The sequence below is a fragment of the Lontra canadensis genome, unplaced genomic scaffold (genome assembly GCF_010015895.1).
Source record: "Lontra canadensis isolate GAN:19392208 unplaced genomic scaffold, GSC_riverotter_1.0 scaffold9, whole genome shotgun sequence".
NCBI lineage: Eukaryota > Metazoa > Chordata > Mammalia > Carnivora > Mustelidae > Lontra > Lontra canadensis.
Window position 1 is genome coordinate 25,229,242 of NW_022631003.1, and position 17,232 is coordinate 25,246,473.

Genomic DNA, 17,232 nt, shown 5'->3' on the forward strand with positions numbered 1-17,232 from the left:
ACATTACGAAAGGTCTAATTACCACGGTTCCTTTTACTAAATACATGATGTCCACTTTCCAACAGAAACTTTCAAATCATACTAAAAAGCAAAAAGTTTGAAGAGCCTCAACAGTATCAGAACCAGAGTCAGATATGGCAAGAGTGTTAGAAATATTACAGCAAGAATCTTAATAACTAAGATTAGTGTCCTAAAAGCTTTAACAGAAAAAGTAGACAACATATAAGAACAGATAGATAATGTTAGCAGAAAGATGGAAATTCTAAAACACAATACAAAATGCTTGAGAGAGGCTTTGCGTGCCCCTCGCTTCCTCTGGGATCTTCTGAGCGAGCGCGTGAATGGCTACCTGCAGAGGCCATGGCGCTTCACGTCCCCAAGGCCCCGGGCTTTGCCCAGATGCTCAAGGAGGGGGCGAAGCATTTTTCTGGATTAGAAGAGGCTGTGTACAGGAACATTCAGGTTTGCAAGGAGCTTGCCCAAACAACTCGTACAGCATATGGACCAAATGGAATGAACAAAATGGTTATCAACCACCTGGAGAAGTTGTTTGTGACAAATGATGCAGCCACTATTTTAAGAGAGCTAGAAGTGCAGCATCCTGCTGCAAAAATGATTGTAATGGCCTCTCACATGCAAGAACAAGAGGTTGGAGATGACACGAACTTTGTTCTGGTATTTGCTGGAGCCCTTCTGGAACTAGCTGAAGAGCTTCTGAGAATTGGCCTGTCAGTTTCAGAGGTCATAGAAGGTTATGAAATAGCCTGCAGAAAAGCCCATGAGATTCTTCCTGATTTAGTATGTTGTTCTGCAAAAAATCTTCGGGATGTTGATGAAGTATCCTCTCTGCTTCATACCTCCATAATGAGTAAACAATACGGTAATGAAGTATTTCTGGCCAAGCTTATTGCTCAAGCATGTGTGTCTATTTTTCCTGATTCTGGCCATTTCAATGTTGATAACATCAGAGTTTGTAAGATTCTGGGCTCTGGCATCTGTTCATCTTCAGTATTACATGGCATGGTTTTTTTTTTTTTTTTAAAGATTTTTTATTTATTTATTTGACAGAGAGAGATCACAGGTAGGCAGAGAGGGAGGCAGAGAGAGAGGAAGGGCAGGGGGGAAGCAGGCTCCCTGCTGAGCAGAGAGCCCAATACGGGACTCGATCCCAGGACCCTGAGATCATGACCTGAGCCGAAGGCAGCGGCTTAACCCACTGAGCCACCCAGGCGCCCCTACATGGCATGGTTTTTAAGAAGGAAACAGAAGGTGATGTAACATCTGTCAAAAATGCCAAAATAGCAGTGTACTCTTGTCCTTTTGATGGCATGATAACTGAAACTAAGGGAACAGTATTGATAAAGATGGCTGAAGAATTGATGAATTTTAGCAAGGGAGAAGAAAATCTCATGGATGCACAAGTTAAAGCAATAGCTGATACTGGAGCAAATGTCATCGTAACGGGTGGCAAAGTGGCAGACATGGCTCTTCATTATGCAAACAAGCACAATATCATGTTGGTGAGGTTGAATTCAAAATGGGATCTCAGAAGGCTATGTAAAACAGTCGGTGCTACAGCTCTTCCTAGATTGACTCCTCCTGTCCTTGAAGAAATGGGACATTGTGACAGTGTTTACCTCTCAGAAGTTGGAGACACACAGGTGGTGGTTTTTAAGCATGAAAAGGAAGATGTTGCCATTTCTACCATAGTGCTTCGAGGCTCCACAGACAATCTGATGGATGATATAGAAAGGGCAGTAGATGATGGTGTTAATACTTTCAAAGTTCTCACAAGGGATAAACGCCTTGTTCCTGGAGGTGGAGCAACAGAAATCGAGTTAGCCAAACAGATCACAGCATATGGAGAGACATGTCCTGGACTTGAACAGTATGCCATTAAGAAGTTTGCTGAGGCATTTGAAGCTATTCCCCGGGCACTGGCAGAAAATTCTGGAGTTAAGGCCAATGAAGTCATCTCCAAACTTTATGCAGTACATCAAGAAGGAAATAAGAATGTTGGATTAGATATTGAGGCTGAAGTTCCTGCTGTAAAGGACATGTTGGAAGCTGGTATTCTAGACACTTATTTGGGAAAATACTGGGCTATCAAACTGGCTACGAATGCTGCCGTCACTGTACTCAGAGTAGATCAGATCATCATGGCAAAACCAGCCAGTGGGCCCAAACCTCCAAGTGGGAAGAAAGACTGGGATGATGACCAAAATGACTGACTGGCTTAGTTTTTACTATAGTTGAAGACTACATTTGTAGTAGTAGTCTAGGAATTGCCTGATGTTATATTTTCCTTAAATTAAGAAGTGTTTTGTGTTTATATCCTCGGCTGGATGATACAATAAACATGTTGTTGGTATCAAAAAAAAATGCTTGAGATCAAAAGACACTATAATGGCTATGAAGAATGATTTGGTAGACTGGACATGGATGAAGAAAGAATCTCTGGGCTTGAAGATATGACAGTAGAAGTTTCCAAAACTGAAATGCAAAGAGAAAAAGACTAAAGAAAAAAAGAAAAGAAGAACAAAATATCAGTTTTAAAAGGTTTAATGTATGCATTATGGGAATACAGGAAGGAAGGAAGGAAGGAAGGAAGGAAGGAAGGAAGGAAGGAGAAGGAAAGAAAGAAAGAAAGTAATTTTATGCAATAATGAGTGAGAATTTCCCTAAATTAATGTCTGACACACTCACCAAGATAGACAACTTCTGAGCCATAAAATGCATCTTAACATATTTTTGAAGATATAAATCATGGAATGCCTGGGTTGCTCAGCTGGTTAAGCATCAGATTCTATATTTCAGCTCAGGTCATGATCTCAGGGTCATGAGATCAAGCCCCATGCTGGGCTCTGCACTCAACATGGAGTCTGCTTGTCTCTCTCCCACTGCTCCAACCCCCACTCACACTGGTGCTGTCTCTCACTCTCTCCAATAAATAAATAAAATCTAAAAATTTAAAAATTTAAAAATATATATACACATATATCACAAAATGTTTGCTCTCAGACCCAGTGGACTTAAACTCAGAAGCAATAACACAAAGCTGAAAAAAATCTCGAAATACAAGAGGATTAAACACCACAATTCTAAATACACATGGGTCAAACTAGATATCTCAAGAAAAATTAAGAAGCATTTTGAACTAAACGAAAATGAGAATAGGGATGCCTGTGTGACTCAGTTGGTTGTGCGTCCAACTCTTGGTTTTAGTTCAGACCATGATCTCAGGGTCATGAGATTAAGCCTCACATCAGGCTCTATGCTCAGCACCGAGTATGCTTAAGAGATTCTCTCCCTCCCTTCTGCCCCTCCCCCGCTCATGCTTTCTTTCTTTCATAAATAAATAAATAAATAGATAGATATTAAAAGTCTTTAAAAAATAATAAAAGAAAATGAAAAGAAAACACCAAAATTTGTGGATGCAATAAAAGCAGTGCAAAGAAAAATTAATAGCATTGATGCATGTGTTAGGAAAGAAAAAAGATCTAAAATTAACTGTCAAAATTTCATTAGGAAACTAGAGAAAGAAGAGCAAATCAAATCCAAAGTAAGCAGAAAAAAAGAAATAGGAATCAGCAGAAATCAATGAAATTGAAAAATAAGAAATCAATACAGAAAATCAATGAAACCAAAAGCTGATTTAAAAAAGAAAAATCAATAAGCCTCTAACAAGGCTAAGAAAAAGTGAGAGGAGACTCAAATTACTCTTATCAGAAATGAAAGAGGGGATATAAGCACAAATCCTATAATTTAAGATGACCTTGAATTTGGTGATGACTTTTTAGATACAGCTCCAAAAGCATGATCCATAAAAGAAATAATTTATAAGCTAAAGTTCGTCAAAATTAAAATCTCTGGGGGCACCTGGGTGGCTCAGTCAGTTAAGTGTCTGTCTGTGGCTCAGGTCACGATCTCAAGGTCCTAGGATCGAGCCCCATGTCAGTCTCCCTGCTCCGTGGGAACCTGCCTCTCCCTCTCCCCTCTGCTCCTGATCTCTCTCTTGCTATCTCTCTCTCTCAAATAAATAAATAAAACCTTTTTTTTTTTTTTAAGATTTTATCCATTTATTTGACAGACAGAGACCACAAGGAGGCAGAGAGGCAGGCGGAAAGAGAGGGGGAAGCAGGCTCTCCACTGAGCAGAGAGCCCGATGCGGGGCTCGATCCCAGGACCCTGAGATCATGACCCGAGCCGAAGGCAGAGGCTTAACCCACTGAGCCACCCAGGCGCCCCTAAATAAAACCTTTAAAAAAAATTAAAAACTCTGCTCTATGAAAGACACTGTCAAGAGGACAAGAAGACAAGCCACAGATTGGGAGAAAATATTTGCAAAAGACGTATCTGATAAAGGACTGTAATCCAAAATATACAAAGAACTCTTAAAACTCACTAGTAAGAAAACAAACAACCAGATTAAAAAATGGGCAAAATGCCTGAACAGAGACCTCACCAAAAAGATATATGGATGGCAAATAAGCATATGAAAAGATTCTCCACATAATAGTCATCAAGAAGTTACAAATTAAAACAACAATGAAATACCACTATATACCTATCAGGATGGCCAAAATCCAAAAAACTGACACCACTAAATGCTGGCGAGAACATAGAGTATCAGGAAACCTCACTCATTGCTGGTGGGAATGCAAAATGGTATAGCCACTTTGGAAAACAGTTCTGTGTTTTTTTACAAAATTAAACATACTCTCACCATACAATCCAGCAATTGTACTTCTTGGTATTTCCCCCAAAAAAGTTGAAAACTTATGTCCACACAAAACCTGCACATGGATATTTATAGCAGCTTAATTCAGAACTGGCAAAACTTGGACGCAATCAAGATGTCCTTCGGCAGGTGAATGGATAAATATGCCTTGGTACAACCAGACAATAGAATATTATTCAGGGCTAAAAACCAAGGATCTATGAAGCCATGAAAAGACAGACTTAAATGAGTATTACTAAGTGAAAGAAGCCAATCTGAAAAACTATATGACATTCTGGAAAAGGTAGAACTATGGGGACAATAAAAAGATTGGTGGTTGCCAGGGGTTGGAGAAAGGAAGCAGTAAGGAGGCAGGGCACAGAGGATTTTTAGGGCAATGCACCTACTCTATATTATGATACTGTAATGGTATGTGAGTCATTGTGAAATTGTCCAAACCCATAGAATGTACAACACCAAGAGCAAGCCCTAATATACTCAATGATCTTCCAACGATAACAGTATGTCAACATAGGTTCATCAGTTGTAACAAAAAATCCCCTCTGGTAGAGGATGTTGATAATGAGAAAGTCTATACACGTGTGGGACAGAGGATATAGGGGAATTTCTACACCATCCTCTCAATTTTGCCATTAACCTAAAACTTCTCTAAAATACAAAGCCTATTTAAAAATAAATATATAAAATAATTTTTTTTTTTAAAGAATGGTTGCTTATGTACAACACCCGGTCCTCCATGTAATAGGAGTACCTAAACAATGAATCCTGGAACCCTCCATCAAAAACTATTGATGTATATTATGGTGACTAACATAGCACAATAAAAAAGAATGGTTGCAAGGGGTGCCTGGGTGGCTCAGTGGGTTAAAGCCTCTGCCTTCGACTCAGGTCGTGATCCTGGGGTCCTGGGATTGAGCCCCGCATCGGGCTCTCTGCTCAGCGGGGAGCCTGCTGCTCCCTCTCTCTCTCTGCCTGCCTCTCTGCCTACTTGTGATCTCTGTCTGGCAAATAAATAAAATCTTCTAAAAAAATTTTAAAAAAAGAATGGTTGCTTGGAATTATTATAGATAAAATTATACTCATTGGCCATGGGAATTAAAGTCACTTGCTCTGCATTAGGGTCTTAAGCATATTTGCAATAATACTGGAAAACATGGCAAAAATAATGAAAAGGATTTTCAGTTATACGATAAAAGATCTATCTTTTATTTTGTCAAATAATGGCTCTTTTTATCTCCTACTTCATTCCATTGGCTTCCTCCACTTAGCAACAAGAATACAGCAATTATTTTATTTATCTACATGCCTTTCCTTAAAAATCTTCCTTTTGTGTAATTTTGTTATTTAAAACATAGGATGGTATTTGCCAAAACAACGACTTTCAATTATCCAAGGCCAGACTGATATTTATGTTAAATTTTTACAGTTGGGGAAAAAAAAAAAAAACAAAGAAAACGAATTTGTGAACAAAACTAAAATAACTATGAATTAACTAAAATAGCTACCCATTTAATTATATTTTATTGTGATACTACATAGTAATTAAACTTTTTTCCTCTTGTACATTCATTAATTCAACAAATATTTGCTATGCATGGAACCTGAAGCTTAGTGTGCTGTGATTCAAAAAAATAAATATTTGTTATACCAGCAAACCATGATCGGTGCCATGAAGAAAATGTCTGGAGGATTTAATAACAAGAAGATCTGCCCAGTTCTTTTTGGGGGGGAGTTGGAGGGCTGAGGGATGGTTAGGGGGGAGAAAGAAGGTTTCGCTGAGAAAGTGGCATTTGACTTGAGCCTGGAGTTTGAAGAATTATAAGCAAGGCTAAAAGGCAGAAATGAACAGATAGAGGGCATAGTCTGTGAGAAGGTCTTAAGAAAGTTAAGAGCATTGGGGCACCTGTGTGGCTCAGTTGGCTAAGCGACCACTCTTGATTTCCACTCAGGTCATGATCTCAGGGTCATGGGATCAAGCCCCATGCCCACGAAGCTCCAGCTCTGTGCTGAGTGCAGAGTCTGCTTGTCCCTCTCCCTCCCCCCACTTGCATGCTTGCTCTCTCTCAAATAAATAAATGAACTCTCGAAAGAAAAAAAGAAAGTTAGGAGCATTATCACTTAAAGGACTAGAGTAATACTTCTCTAAGTACATCATTTTTATCACTTTGACTTTTGAACCATGTTACTTTTTAATATTCATAAAATAATAAATTTTATTCCTAAAAAGGAATACAAACTAAAGCAAATGAACTTTATTATATTTCAAAAGAATAACATAACCACATTTGAAGTGGAAGAGTGGGGGAGACAGTCAGGAAGGGACTATTCAAGTCACTCTTGAGTAGAGCATTTTCACATAACTTCATTCTAAAAGGAAACAACTGTATGAACACATGATTTTTAATATAATAAGAATGTGTGTATGTGTTTGTTAGCACTGTCTGCTGAGAAGGTCTAGAAATTAATCAGTCCCCAATAGCAGTAAGAACAGTTAATGCCCAAATTTTGGCTTCTAAACATATATTCTATTAAAAGAAATCAAGGCTCCTTGGAGAAATGGCTGATACAGCCTGAAGCAGAGAAAATATAAGAGGAACCTCAAACATCTTGTCACACCACCATAAGAAAGCAATTCAAAAATAGTGGGGATGCCAAAAAAGCACGGGAACCTATTTGGAAAGATTCTTACCCAGCCAAATCTAGGACAATTTCAGCAAGAAAATGACTATATTAATAGATTAAAACCCATTAAAAAAATAAGAATCCATGAATTCATACTAATATAGAAAGCATAGGAATGAATAAGTGAAGGAGTGAATGGATGAATGAACGAGGGATAGAAAAAGGTTTTATTTTATTTTTATTATTATATATATATATATTTTTAGATACTGCATTCTAGGGGGTGGCAGGGGTAGGGGGAGAGAGAGAGAATCTTAATCTTAAGCATGTTCCACGCCTAGTGAGGAGCCCAACACGGGGCTCAATCTCACAACCCTGAGATTATGACCTGAGCTGAAATCAAGACTCAAATGCTTAACCAACTGAGTCACCCAGGCATCCCAGAAAAAACTTTCATATGACAAATATCATAATAATCGATTTAGGCAAAAATTATCAGCAGGTACTTTAGTAGGTGAAAGTTTGACAATGAATCAGAGATCTACATACTCTTACAAAATACTACCACCTAATAAAATATTTGTTAATTAAAAATAGAAAAACAGAAACTTTACAATAGAGAAACCTTTAAACAGGGATCAAAGTTAACATCACTGGTATTAAGACAGATCACTCTCACGTGCCTTATGATACAGCACACTGAGTAGTACAGAACATCACTTTTGTAGTATCCCTGCCAAAAAACTTCAAGCTAATCACGAGGAAACATCAAACAGACCCAAACTGAGGAACCTTCTACAAAAATAACAGGCCTCTATTCTTCAAATAGGTCAAGGATGTGAAAAACAAAAGCAGACTGAAGATCTTCTCCAGATTAAATGAGACTGAAGAGATATAAAAACTAAGGGCAACCTGTGATCCCAGATCGGTTAATAGACTGAAAATTTCTCTCTTTTTTTGAAAACTTGTTCTTTTAAAATTAATAACTTCAGCTTCTCAAAAGATATTCTTAAGAGAATAAAAGGACAAGCTATACCCTGTGAGAAAATATTTAGAAATCATGTAGTTGGTAAAGGATTGCCTCCAGATTATATAAGAACTCTCAAAACTCAACAATAAGAAAACAAAGCAATACAATTTTTGAAAGTGGGCAAAGGATTTGAACTAACACTTTACCAAAGAAAAACTGGGGATGGCAAATGAGCACATAAAAAAACCCTCAACATCACTAACTACTAGAGAAATGTCAATTAAAATGGTGAACAGATACCCCTACCCATCTATTAGAATGGCTAAAATTAAAGAGTGTAAAAATTATTAGCAGCGGTGTGGGGCAACTGGAGGTCTCATACAGTACTGGTGGGAATAGAAAAGAGACCAACCACTTCGGAAGACAGTTTGGCAATTTCTTAAAACGTAAAATGGAGTGCCATTCCACTCCAAGGTATTTACCTAAGAGAAATGTAAACATATGGCCATACAAAGACTTGCACATAAATGTTCATAGACATTTTATTTGTAGCAGCCAACCACTTCCCAACACTTCAAATGAAACAAAATCTAGTCTAAGTCACATCATCTCTAGATTTGCTATAATACCTCCTGAAACACATTAAATGTTTGTGTCCCCCAAAATTCCTATGTTGAAACCCTAACCTTCCATGGGACAGTACTTGCAGGTGGGGCTTTGGGAGGAATTAGGTCAGGAAGGTGGAGCCCTCACGTATGAGATTAACACTCTCATAAAAGGAGTTCTCTCTCCTTCTTTCTGCCATTTAAGGATACACTGAGACATCAGTAGTCTAGAGCCCAGCAGAAGGCCCTCACCAGAACCTGACCATGACGGCACCCTGATCTCAGATTTCTAGCCTCCCAAACTATGACGTAAATTTCTGTTGTTTATAAACCATTTAGTCCAAAGTACTCTGTTATAGCCGCCTGAACTAAGACACCCCCTAACTGGTCTCCCTACTTCTGTTCTGTCTCCAGGCAAAATGGTAATATTCTCAAAGGAGCAGCCAGGTGACCTTTCACAGCTCTGTGTCCTACGTGAATGCTTACGTGAGCTGACTTCCCCACCCCTACCCATCTTTCTGTCTGTCTGACTTCATCTCCTACAACTCTTGGGACTCAGGTCCAGCCCCCTGATCTCCTTGCTATTCCTCACACACCAAGCATGCTCCTTCCTTAGAGATCTTGTACTTGCTGTTTCCATTCCCTGGACATTCTTTGCCCAAATATCCGCATTGATGGTTCCCTTCCTTCCCATCTCTGCTCAAGTACCATCTTCTCACTGAGAATTCTCCCCTCCACCCCTACCCCTCACTGGGGATTCTTTTGGACAAATCTATGTAAAACAGCTAACTCCTTACCAGAGTCACCATTCTATACCCCCTTCTCTGAGGTATTTTTCTCTGTAGTACTCCTCACAGCCAACGGTTGTATATTTACCATTTAGTGACGGTCTCTATGTTCTCACCACAACTAGAATATAAGTTCCATAAGAACAAGAATATTGTTTGGGGGCGCCTGGGTGGCTCAGTGAGTTAAGCCTCTGCCTTTGGCCCAGGTCATGATCTCAGGGTCCTGGGATCGAGCCCCGCATCGGGCTCTCTGCTCAGCGGGGAGCCTGCTTCCCCCTCTCTCTCTGCCTGCCTCTCTGCCTACTTGTGATCTCTCTCTCTGTCAAATTAAAAAAAAAAAAAAAAAAAAAAAAGAATATTGTTTTGTCCACTGCTGTTTTTCCAGGCAACTAGAATAGAACATGGCATGTAGGCATTCATTAAATTCTTGCTGGTTGGGTACATTAATATCTGTAAACTTTTGTTTGACATCTATAAATTGATAAAGGTTTCCTAACATATTAGAAGCAATATTTAAATGAAAATATTTACATTAAATTTACATTGTTTCATATTTTTATGTGTTTTTTTTTTTTTAAGATAGAGAACAGATGCACATGTGAGTGGGAGGGGGTTTGAGGAGATGGAGGAGGAGTGAGAGGGTCAGAGTGAGAGGAAAAGAGAGAATCTTAAGCAGGTTCCACACTCTGAGATCATGACCTGAGCCAAAATTAAGAGTCAAACGCTTAACCAGGTGCCCCTTATGTGCTTTGTTGACTTATCACCGTCCATTCTTTCCTTCCCTCATCCTTACCCCACTAGTTACTGAATTTTAAATGTGACAATACTCTGTCATGCTATTTTCTCTACTTCGTTATCTCAAGATTTGTACAACCTGAAGAGGGAAAGAAGGATCAGATCTGGTGCTAAAATGTACAGTAGGCATTTTCCTAGTGGGTTGGGAAGGAAACAGTAATTTTAAAAGGCAGAGGATAGGAGGAAAGAAAAAGAAAAATGGGTCTTCCTGGAAGCACTGTTTTCTAACCCTGGTCCTTGGGTTGCTCAGAGCCTACATGGCATTTTATAGCTGCTGCTCTTACATTGTCCTACTCCATTCTCCTGATGATTGAGAAGCATACTTTGATTACCTGCAGTTCATCGGTAAGGACGCAGAGTCGTTATCACAATGTATAACTAAATTAAGAGAGCAGGAATTTATCCAAAATAGCTACCAGTATTGTCCAGTCTCTAGCCCCTGATTGTATACTACTGGTCACTCCTGGTTCCTAACTGGCATAATCGAGATGTCTTGCAGTGATTCCATCTCCTCACACCATCCTGCTGGGCTAGCCTCGTTGTTTTTACAGAAAGGATGTTGCTTTGCCATTTGTACAGATTCTTTGCTGCTTAAAAAAAAATTACAACGTGACCAGTGTGAGGCTATGCGATCACTCAAAGAGAACCAAAGAATCAAAAGTAAGAGTAAATCCTGAGAGAGGGTATTTGACAAGATTTTAAGAACATACAAGAAGCAAATCTGAGAAATTATAGAGGGAAGACTATTTTAATATTTTTAATCTTCCAACTGGGAGTGGAAGAAGGGAAATGAAGAATAGTAGATGGCAAAGGGACTAACATTTGGGTGGTTAGTTCGTTCACTTGAAATGGACAAGATTGAGATTAAATAGATACAGTGAGGCAGGGATGTTACTCCGGTTCCTTTTAGTCTTCCCCATCTTTGATTAACCTCACCAAATTGCCGGATACCCCTCTGCTATGCTTCATGACCTAAATACTTAAAATTAAAATGTTTCAGTTGTTATGCTTCCTGAAGTGGGTCATAATATTGCATATTCCAAGACTACCAAATGCGGTGTCAGGACCCAAAAAACGTTTGCCATAGGTATTTTTAATACTAAAAGAAAAAAAAATTACCATTTCATCACAAACACTATAATCTACTCTTATATTCATAGATCATACTGAAAGATATATGACCTCTTTCCAGAGTACCGGAAGGAAAGCGCTCTACTTTTTCCCCTTTGATGCTCTTCCCTCTACCTTCACAGCCTTAATGAAGACATCTGCTTGACAATATTCAGCTTGTCAAATTAGACAATGAACAGCCAATCTTCCTTGTCATCTGCAAAAAAAAAAAAAAGGAAACCCAAAAGAATGTCAGAAATCCATACACTTTATCTTGCCCTCAGCCTAATTATAAAAAGAATGATGGATGCTGAATGGTTTTACAAGCCTCTTAATTTTGATGCTCCCTCCTGAAAAATGAATCTTTATTACTACTAAAACCCATGAGCAGCATGCATAAAACAGAGAGAAATTGCTTAAAAGTGGATGCTAAAATATGTGGCTCTTTCACCTATTCAAATGCTTGATCCAATACGCCGAAAATTTTACCTATCAAAGTGCAGAAGGAAAGCTGAATAAAAAGGAAGGTTCCCTAAAGGGTTTGAAAATCATTTCCAAGTTTCCACAAAGAACTAGACTTACAGATGACATGCACAGGACTTACACACTCACATCTATTGTTCAGGTAGCTCTCTTGTCTTTATCCCCATTCGAATTTATTCCCTCTCTTCTCTCCTCTTTTTCCACAACATTTCAACAGCAGCTCTACTGTCTAATGTAAAAAACAGACACCATCTCTTATGTCCACTTGGGAATCACTTTTTGTGTTTACTATTATAAATTCTTATTAAGCAGACATATTTGGAATGTGTTATTTAGACTTATTTCCTATGAAAATAAGTATGAGAGGGGTATTATTTGAGATGTCCCTATGACATTTCAAAAGAGGAGCAACTTAATCCAAAATACTACTTCCTTTATGGACATTAGTCTTCAATGGCTACCTAATCCATGCACTGTCCCGTGCTTTGCTTGCTTGCTTTCTTGCTTCCCTGCTTTCTTTCTTTCTAAGATTATATTTATGTAAGTAAACTCTACACCCAACGTGGAGTTCAAACTCACTGAGTTCGAGTCACATGCTCTACCAACTGAGCAAAGCAGGTTCTCCCCTGATTTTCTTTTAGAAAAGTACCTCTTCCTATTGTCTGTGGTCATGGTAGAAGGGCAATTGTTTGTCTTCCGAGGCAGGAGGACCCAGGTCCTTTTTCTGGTAAACCCAAAGGCTGGACATGTGACAAACTCAGCCAACCAAGTTATCTCTCTTGGAAGGATGAATCTTGAGTGAGTGATGGAAGAATGAAGAAAATACTGTAGATGACTTTGTTTCAGTTGCTTCAAAAGAGAAGAGGTGTGCTGACCAGGCATCTTTCACCATGCGGTGGTTGCTGTCCTTCCTACTTCCTGGACCTCTCAAGCTCCCTTTGTTCCTCTCTGTTCCCAAGCCTGGCTTTACAGCTTCATAGCCTATTATCCCTACATACATAAACACTATATCCATTTCCATCCCTGCCACCATAGTCTTCAACTCTCTTCTTTTTTTTTTTTTTTTTAAGATTTTTTAAAATTGATTTATTTGAGACAGAGAGAGAGCACAAGCAGGGGTTGGGAAGGAACAGAGGGAGAAGCAGGCTCCCCACTGAGCAGCTGAGCAGGGAACCTAAATCGGGACTCAATCCCAGGACCCTGGGATCATGACCTGAGCCAAAGGCAGATGCTCACTCAACGGAGCCACCCAGGTGCCCAAACTCTCTTTTGTTTAAGATGACAGCAGTCAGTTTCTTTTGACCACAGTTAAGGAAATTGGTAGAATATATGAGAGATGGAAGTGAATACTCAAAAGATAATTTATAAACTATTTCTGATCTCAATGGAAATATGTGTGAGAGGAAAATTGGATAGGGTGTTTCTCTACTATATAAAGAAATAGACCTCTTACTTGCAAAGAAACATTTTTAGGCTTTTCCCTTTTAAATACTTTCAACATGCTTTGGAAAAATGGTAGCCAGATTTTAAAAGAAAAAGTTGCAGTTATTGATATGAGAGACTACCCCTCCATTTTAGGTCAGAATTTAGGTCAGAATTAGAAGGCTATTAATAGATAAGACCAGGGGTTTTTAACTTGACATATTGTGAAACCTGAAACATTTAGAAATTTTGCTAGATTAGGGGCACCTGGGTGGCTGTCAGTTAAGCATCCTACTCTTTCTTCTGCTTAGGTCATGATCCCAGGGTTATGAGATTGAATCCCACCTCACACTCCACGCTCAGTGGAAAGCCACCTTGAGATTCTTTCTCTCCCTCTTCTTCTGCCCCTCCCCCGATCACATGCACATGCATGTGCTCTCTCTCTCTCTCAAATAAGTAAATAAATATCTTTAAAAAACTTTTTTTGCTAGGTTAGGGAGAGTTCTGGATAAAAGACCAAATGATCACAGTAATGAGAGTGAAGGGAGTGGATGTGACAAGAGCTCATGTCATCGGTGGTCCCAATTAATACTTTTTTTGGCAAGCAGCTGAGTCATGACATGGCAGTGAGTGAAGAACTTGAATGAGTAGAGAGAAGCCCATGGATGAAAGAAGATCACATAGGAAATCAAAATGCTACACTCATAGACAAAGTTGGATAATGACTCTACTTGGTTAATATCAGTCATTAATATTCCTAATACACTTCACTGTGTGTCACTAATTTTATTGGGAATTTACCTTTGATACATGTTTTTATCACTGTAAGTTTTCTTAATATTATAGAAAAAACCCTCAAAGATTGTGAATTCTGCAATATGGTAATTTACCATACTATGGGCTACACAGAGCTTGGACTGAATGGGATCCATGTGTGATGTGTGTGTGAGAGAGATAAGCATAAGTATACAGAAAACCAAGGGGGTGTGGGGAATGGATGGAAATTCAAGCCTGAATTGTCTGAACCAAGCTTCATGCTGGAAAGAAATGAGAGCCAACATAAAGATTGCAAACACTTAAGGAGTATTGGGAAAGAAAACATAACTGAATTTTTATAAGAGCTCAGGGAGACATACATGTTAAAGAGAAAGAAGAGCCAGCAAAATATAAAAATATAAAATACCCTTCTTCACTGAAGAAGGAGCAAGAGAACTAAAAGAATACATCATAATTGCAGTAAAGAGAGATTCAGGAAAAGGCGGCACACATGTCAAGGAAATTGCTGAGAAAGAAAAGGCCCTCAAATTGAGGCAGACAAACATATGACGACATTATTAACTTTTTCCTGATTTTTAATGAAAAGACATTCGTCGTTCAATTTGACGAAATTCTGCAAAGCATTTGGAAGTTACCAAAGATCTACTGATGACCATTTACCGCATCAGAACTATTTCTGGAGCACGGGCTGAATAGAGGCGTGTGGATTTCAGTGGTAAGCATCACAGAGCCAGGGCCCGGGAGACCTCTTAGCGTCCAAAGGTTGGTGTGTGACCAGCACACAAGAAAGGAAAAGAGCTGAGGCCAAAGTTAATCCTCAGGCCAGTTCTATGTGACTGTGATTTGTTTATTATCGGACATGGCAAGAAGAGCACTTCGCAGTAAAAGAAGCTTGGGTCCAGGGCACTTGGGCGGCTCAGTTGGTTAAGCGTCTGCCTTGGGCTCAAACCATGACCCCAGGGTGCTAGGATGGAGCCCCCGCATCAGGCTCCCTGCTCAGCGGGGAGTCTGCTTCTCCCTCTGCCCCACCCCCCTGCTCGTGCTTTCTTTCGCTATCTCTCAAATAAATAAATAAAACCTTAAAAAAAAAAAAAAAGGGAGGAGCAGCTTGGGTTCAAATCTGAGCTCTTTTCAGGTCTTTCCTAGATGTGTGACTACAGACAGCTTTAGTACTCTCATCTGTAAAAACTGTGTTTGATAGTGTATATATAGGACTGATAAAGTGTTTAATACTGGAATTATTTTTTAATACCTGCACTGATGCAGGAAGAATTTAGAAGCTCCAGCCTGCTGTTTCTCTCCTTTCCTTGTCCCTGCCACCACCAGAAAACAAACAAATAAGGCAGAGCCTCCCCATGGATACTCAAATTGAAATCTGAAAATCCTGTTTTAGATGGATCCATCTGGCTAAAGACTATGTACTATTTAAAAAATTTAAAAATACTGAAAGATAACACATGCGGTCTGTCAGTTCCTTCTGCCTCAGTGGACATACTTATGAAATCCTTGGCCGAGAGCATCTTTTCATGGAGGAGAAGGCCCATAAAAGCCCTGAACCCATTTGCTGTGGTGGCCGAGAGGCCTGTGAGGGAAAAGGGAACCTGGGGGCACAGAGAAATTTTAATCTCCTTTATGGTTATTTCCTAGGGAATAACTTAGAGAGTTTGGGAGGTATTATTTGGGGTGGGGGGAAAGATCTGTTTGATATTCAATAGTTGGGACTTTATAGAGTGCCGTGAAGGTAAAATATAAAAGCCTTTATTAATATTCAAACATTTGTATTTTTTTTTTATGTATAGACTTTATTCCCAGAGCTCTTGGGACTTTGCAGACACATTACAATTCAGACTCAATTTATCTTCATGAGTGTGTCACTAAGGTGTGTAAGGAGGCGGTATAATTCTATTATCTTCAGATTAAAGATATAAGGGAAAAAAAAAGCAGAGACAGATAAAGTAATTTATCTGTGGCCTTACCATACGTAAGTAGTAGAGCAGGGAATAGAACCAGTCATGTAATAGATACCTCTCCTGTCAGATAAGGACACCAGCATCCCATCCCAGCTGGGACCTGACTTTTTCTGAACCCTTAGTACCAGCGGATGAAAGGATGAGAAGATAGGATCCTACTCAGGGAAATAAAAATAAATAGTTCAGTCTCCAACACATCCCTGCAGATATAATGGCTATGAATTTGGTCACTGAGAGTAAGGCCAGAGTTGAGGCTGAAGTTCAGAGTAGCTTCCTGTCCATTAGCTGAGCATTCGTGTATTAGATAAGCCCAGGAGGCCCCTCCTTTGCTGACCTTCCCACCAAACTCTTCTCTTCTTTTAAATTTAAAAAAAAAAATTTTTTTTTAATTCTAATATAAGGGCACCTGAGTGGCTCAGTCGTTGGGTGTCTGCCTTGATCCCAGGATCCCGGGATCAAGCCCTACGTTGGGCTCCCTGCTCGGCAGGAAACCTGCTTCTCCCTCTCCCACTCTCCCCGCTTGTGTTCCCTCTCTTGCTGTATCTCTCTCTCTTCCCCCCTCTCTCTGTTGAATAGATAAATAAAATCTTTTAAAAATAAAAAATAAATAATAAAAATTCTAATATCTTTAACATACAGTGTTCTTTTAGTTTCAGGGACAATATAGTGATTCAGTAATTCTGTGCATTACTCAGTGTTCATCATGAGAAGTGTCCTCTTGAATCCCGTCACCTAATTCACCCACTCTCCCTCAATGTCCTTTCTCTATAGTTGAAAGAATGTTTCTCAGTTTGTGCCACCAAACCCTTCTTTAGCTGTGTCTTGTTAAGCAAGTCTCTTTGCAGCTCTGGCACAGCTGAACAGATCCTTAATCTTCACCTAACATCTCCACCCGCCAAACCAGAATCACATTGCAGCCGCTCTTTAAGGTAAAAATTAGAGCATACAT

At 39.3% G+C, this 17,232-nt stretch overlaps 1 protein-coding gene across 2 annotated transcripts; it reads left to right on the forward strand.

The window, feature by feature from the left end:
• Nucleotides 1–295: 295 nt before the first annotated feature.
• LOC116866264 (T-complex protein 1 subunit theta-like) lies at nucleotides 296–2,382 on the forward strand. 2 transcript variants are annotated; one of them, XM_032855095.1, is made up of 2 exons: nucleotides 296–1,023; nucleotides 1,248–2,382. In XM_032855095.1, the coding sequence occupies exons 1-2, from the start codon at nucleotides 361–363 to the stop codon at nucleotides 2,229–2,231; spliced, it is 1,647 nt and encodes a 548-aa protein (XP_032710986.1). In that variant the 5' UTR covers nucleotides 296–360; the 3' UTR covers nucleotides 2,232–2,382. The 2 variants fall into 2 exon arrangements, with proteins under 2 accessions (XP_032710986.1, XP_032710985.1); XM_032855094.1 differs by having other exon boundaries at nucleotides 296–1,015; nucleotides 1,240–2,382.
• Nucleotides 2,383–17,232: the final 14,850 nt, after the last annotated feature.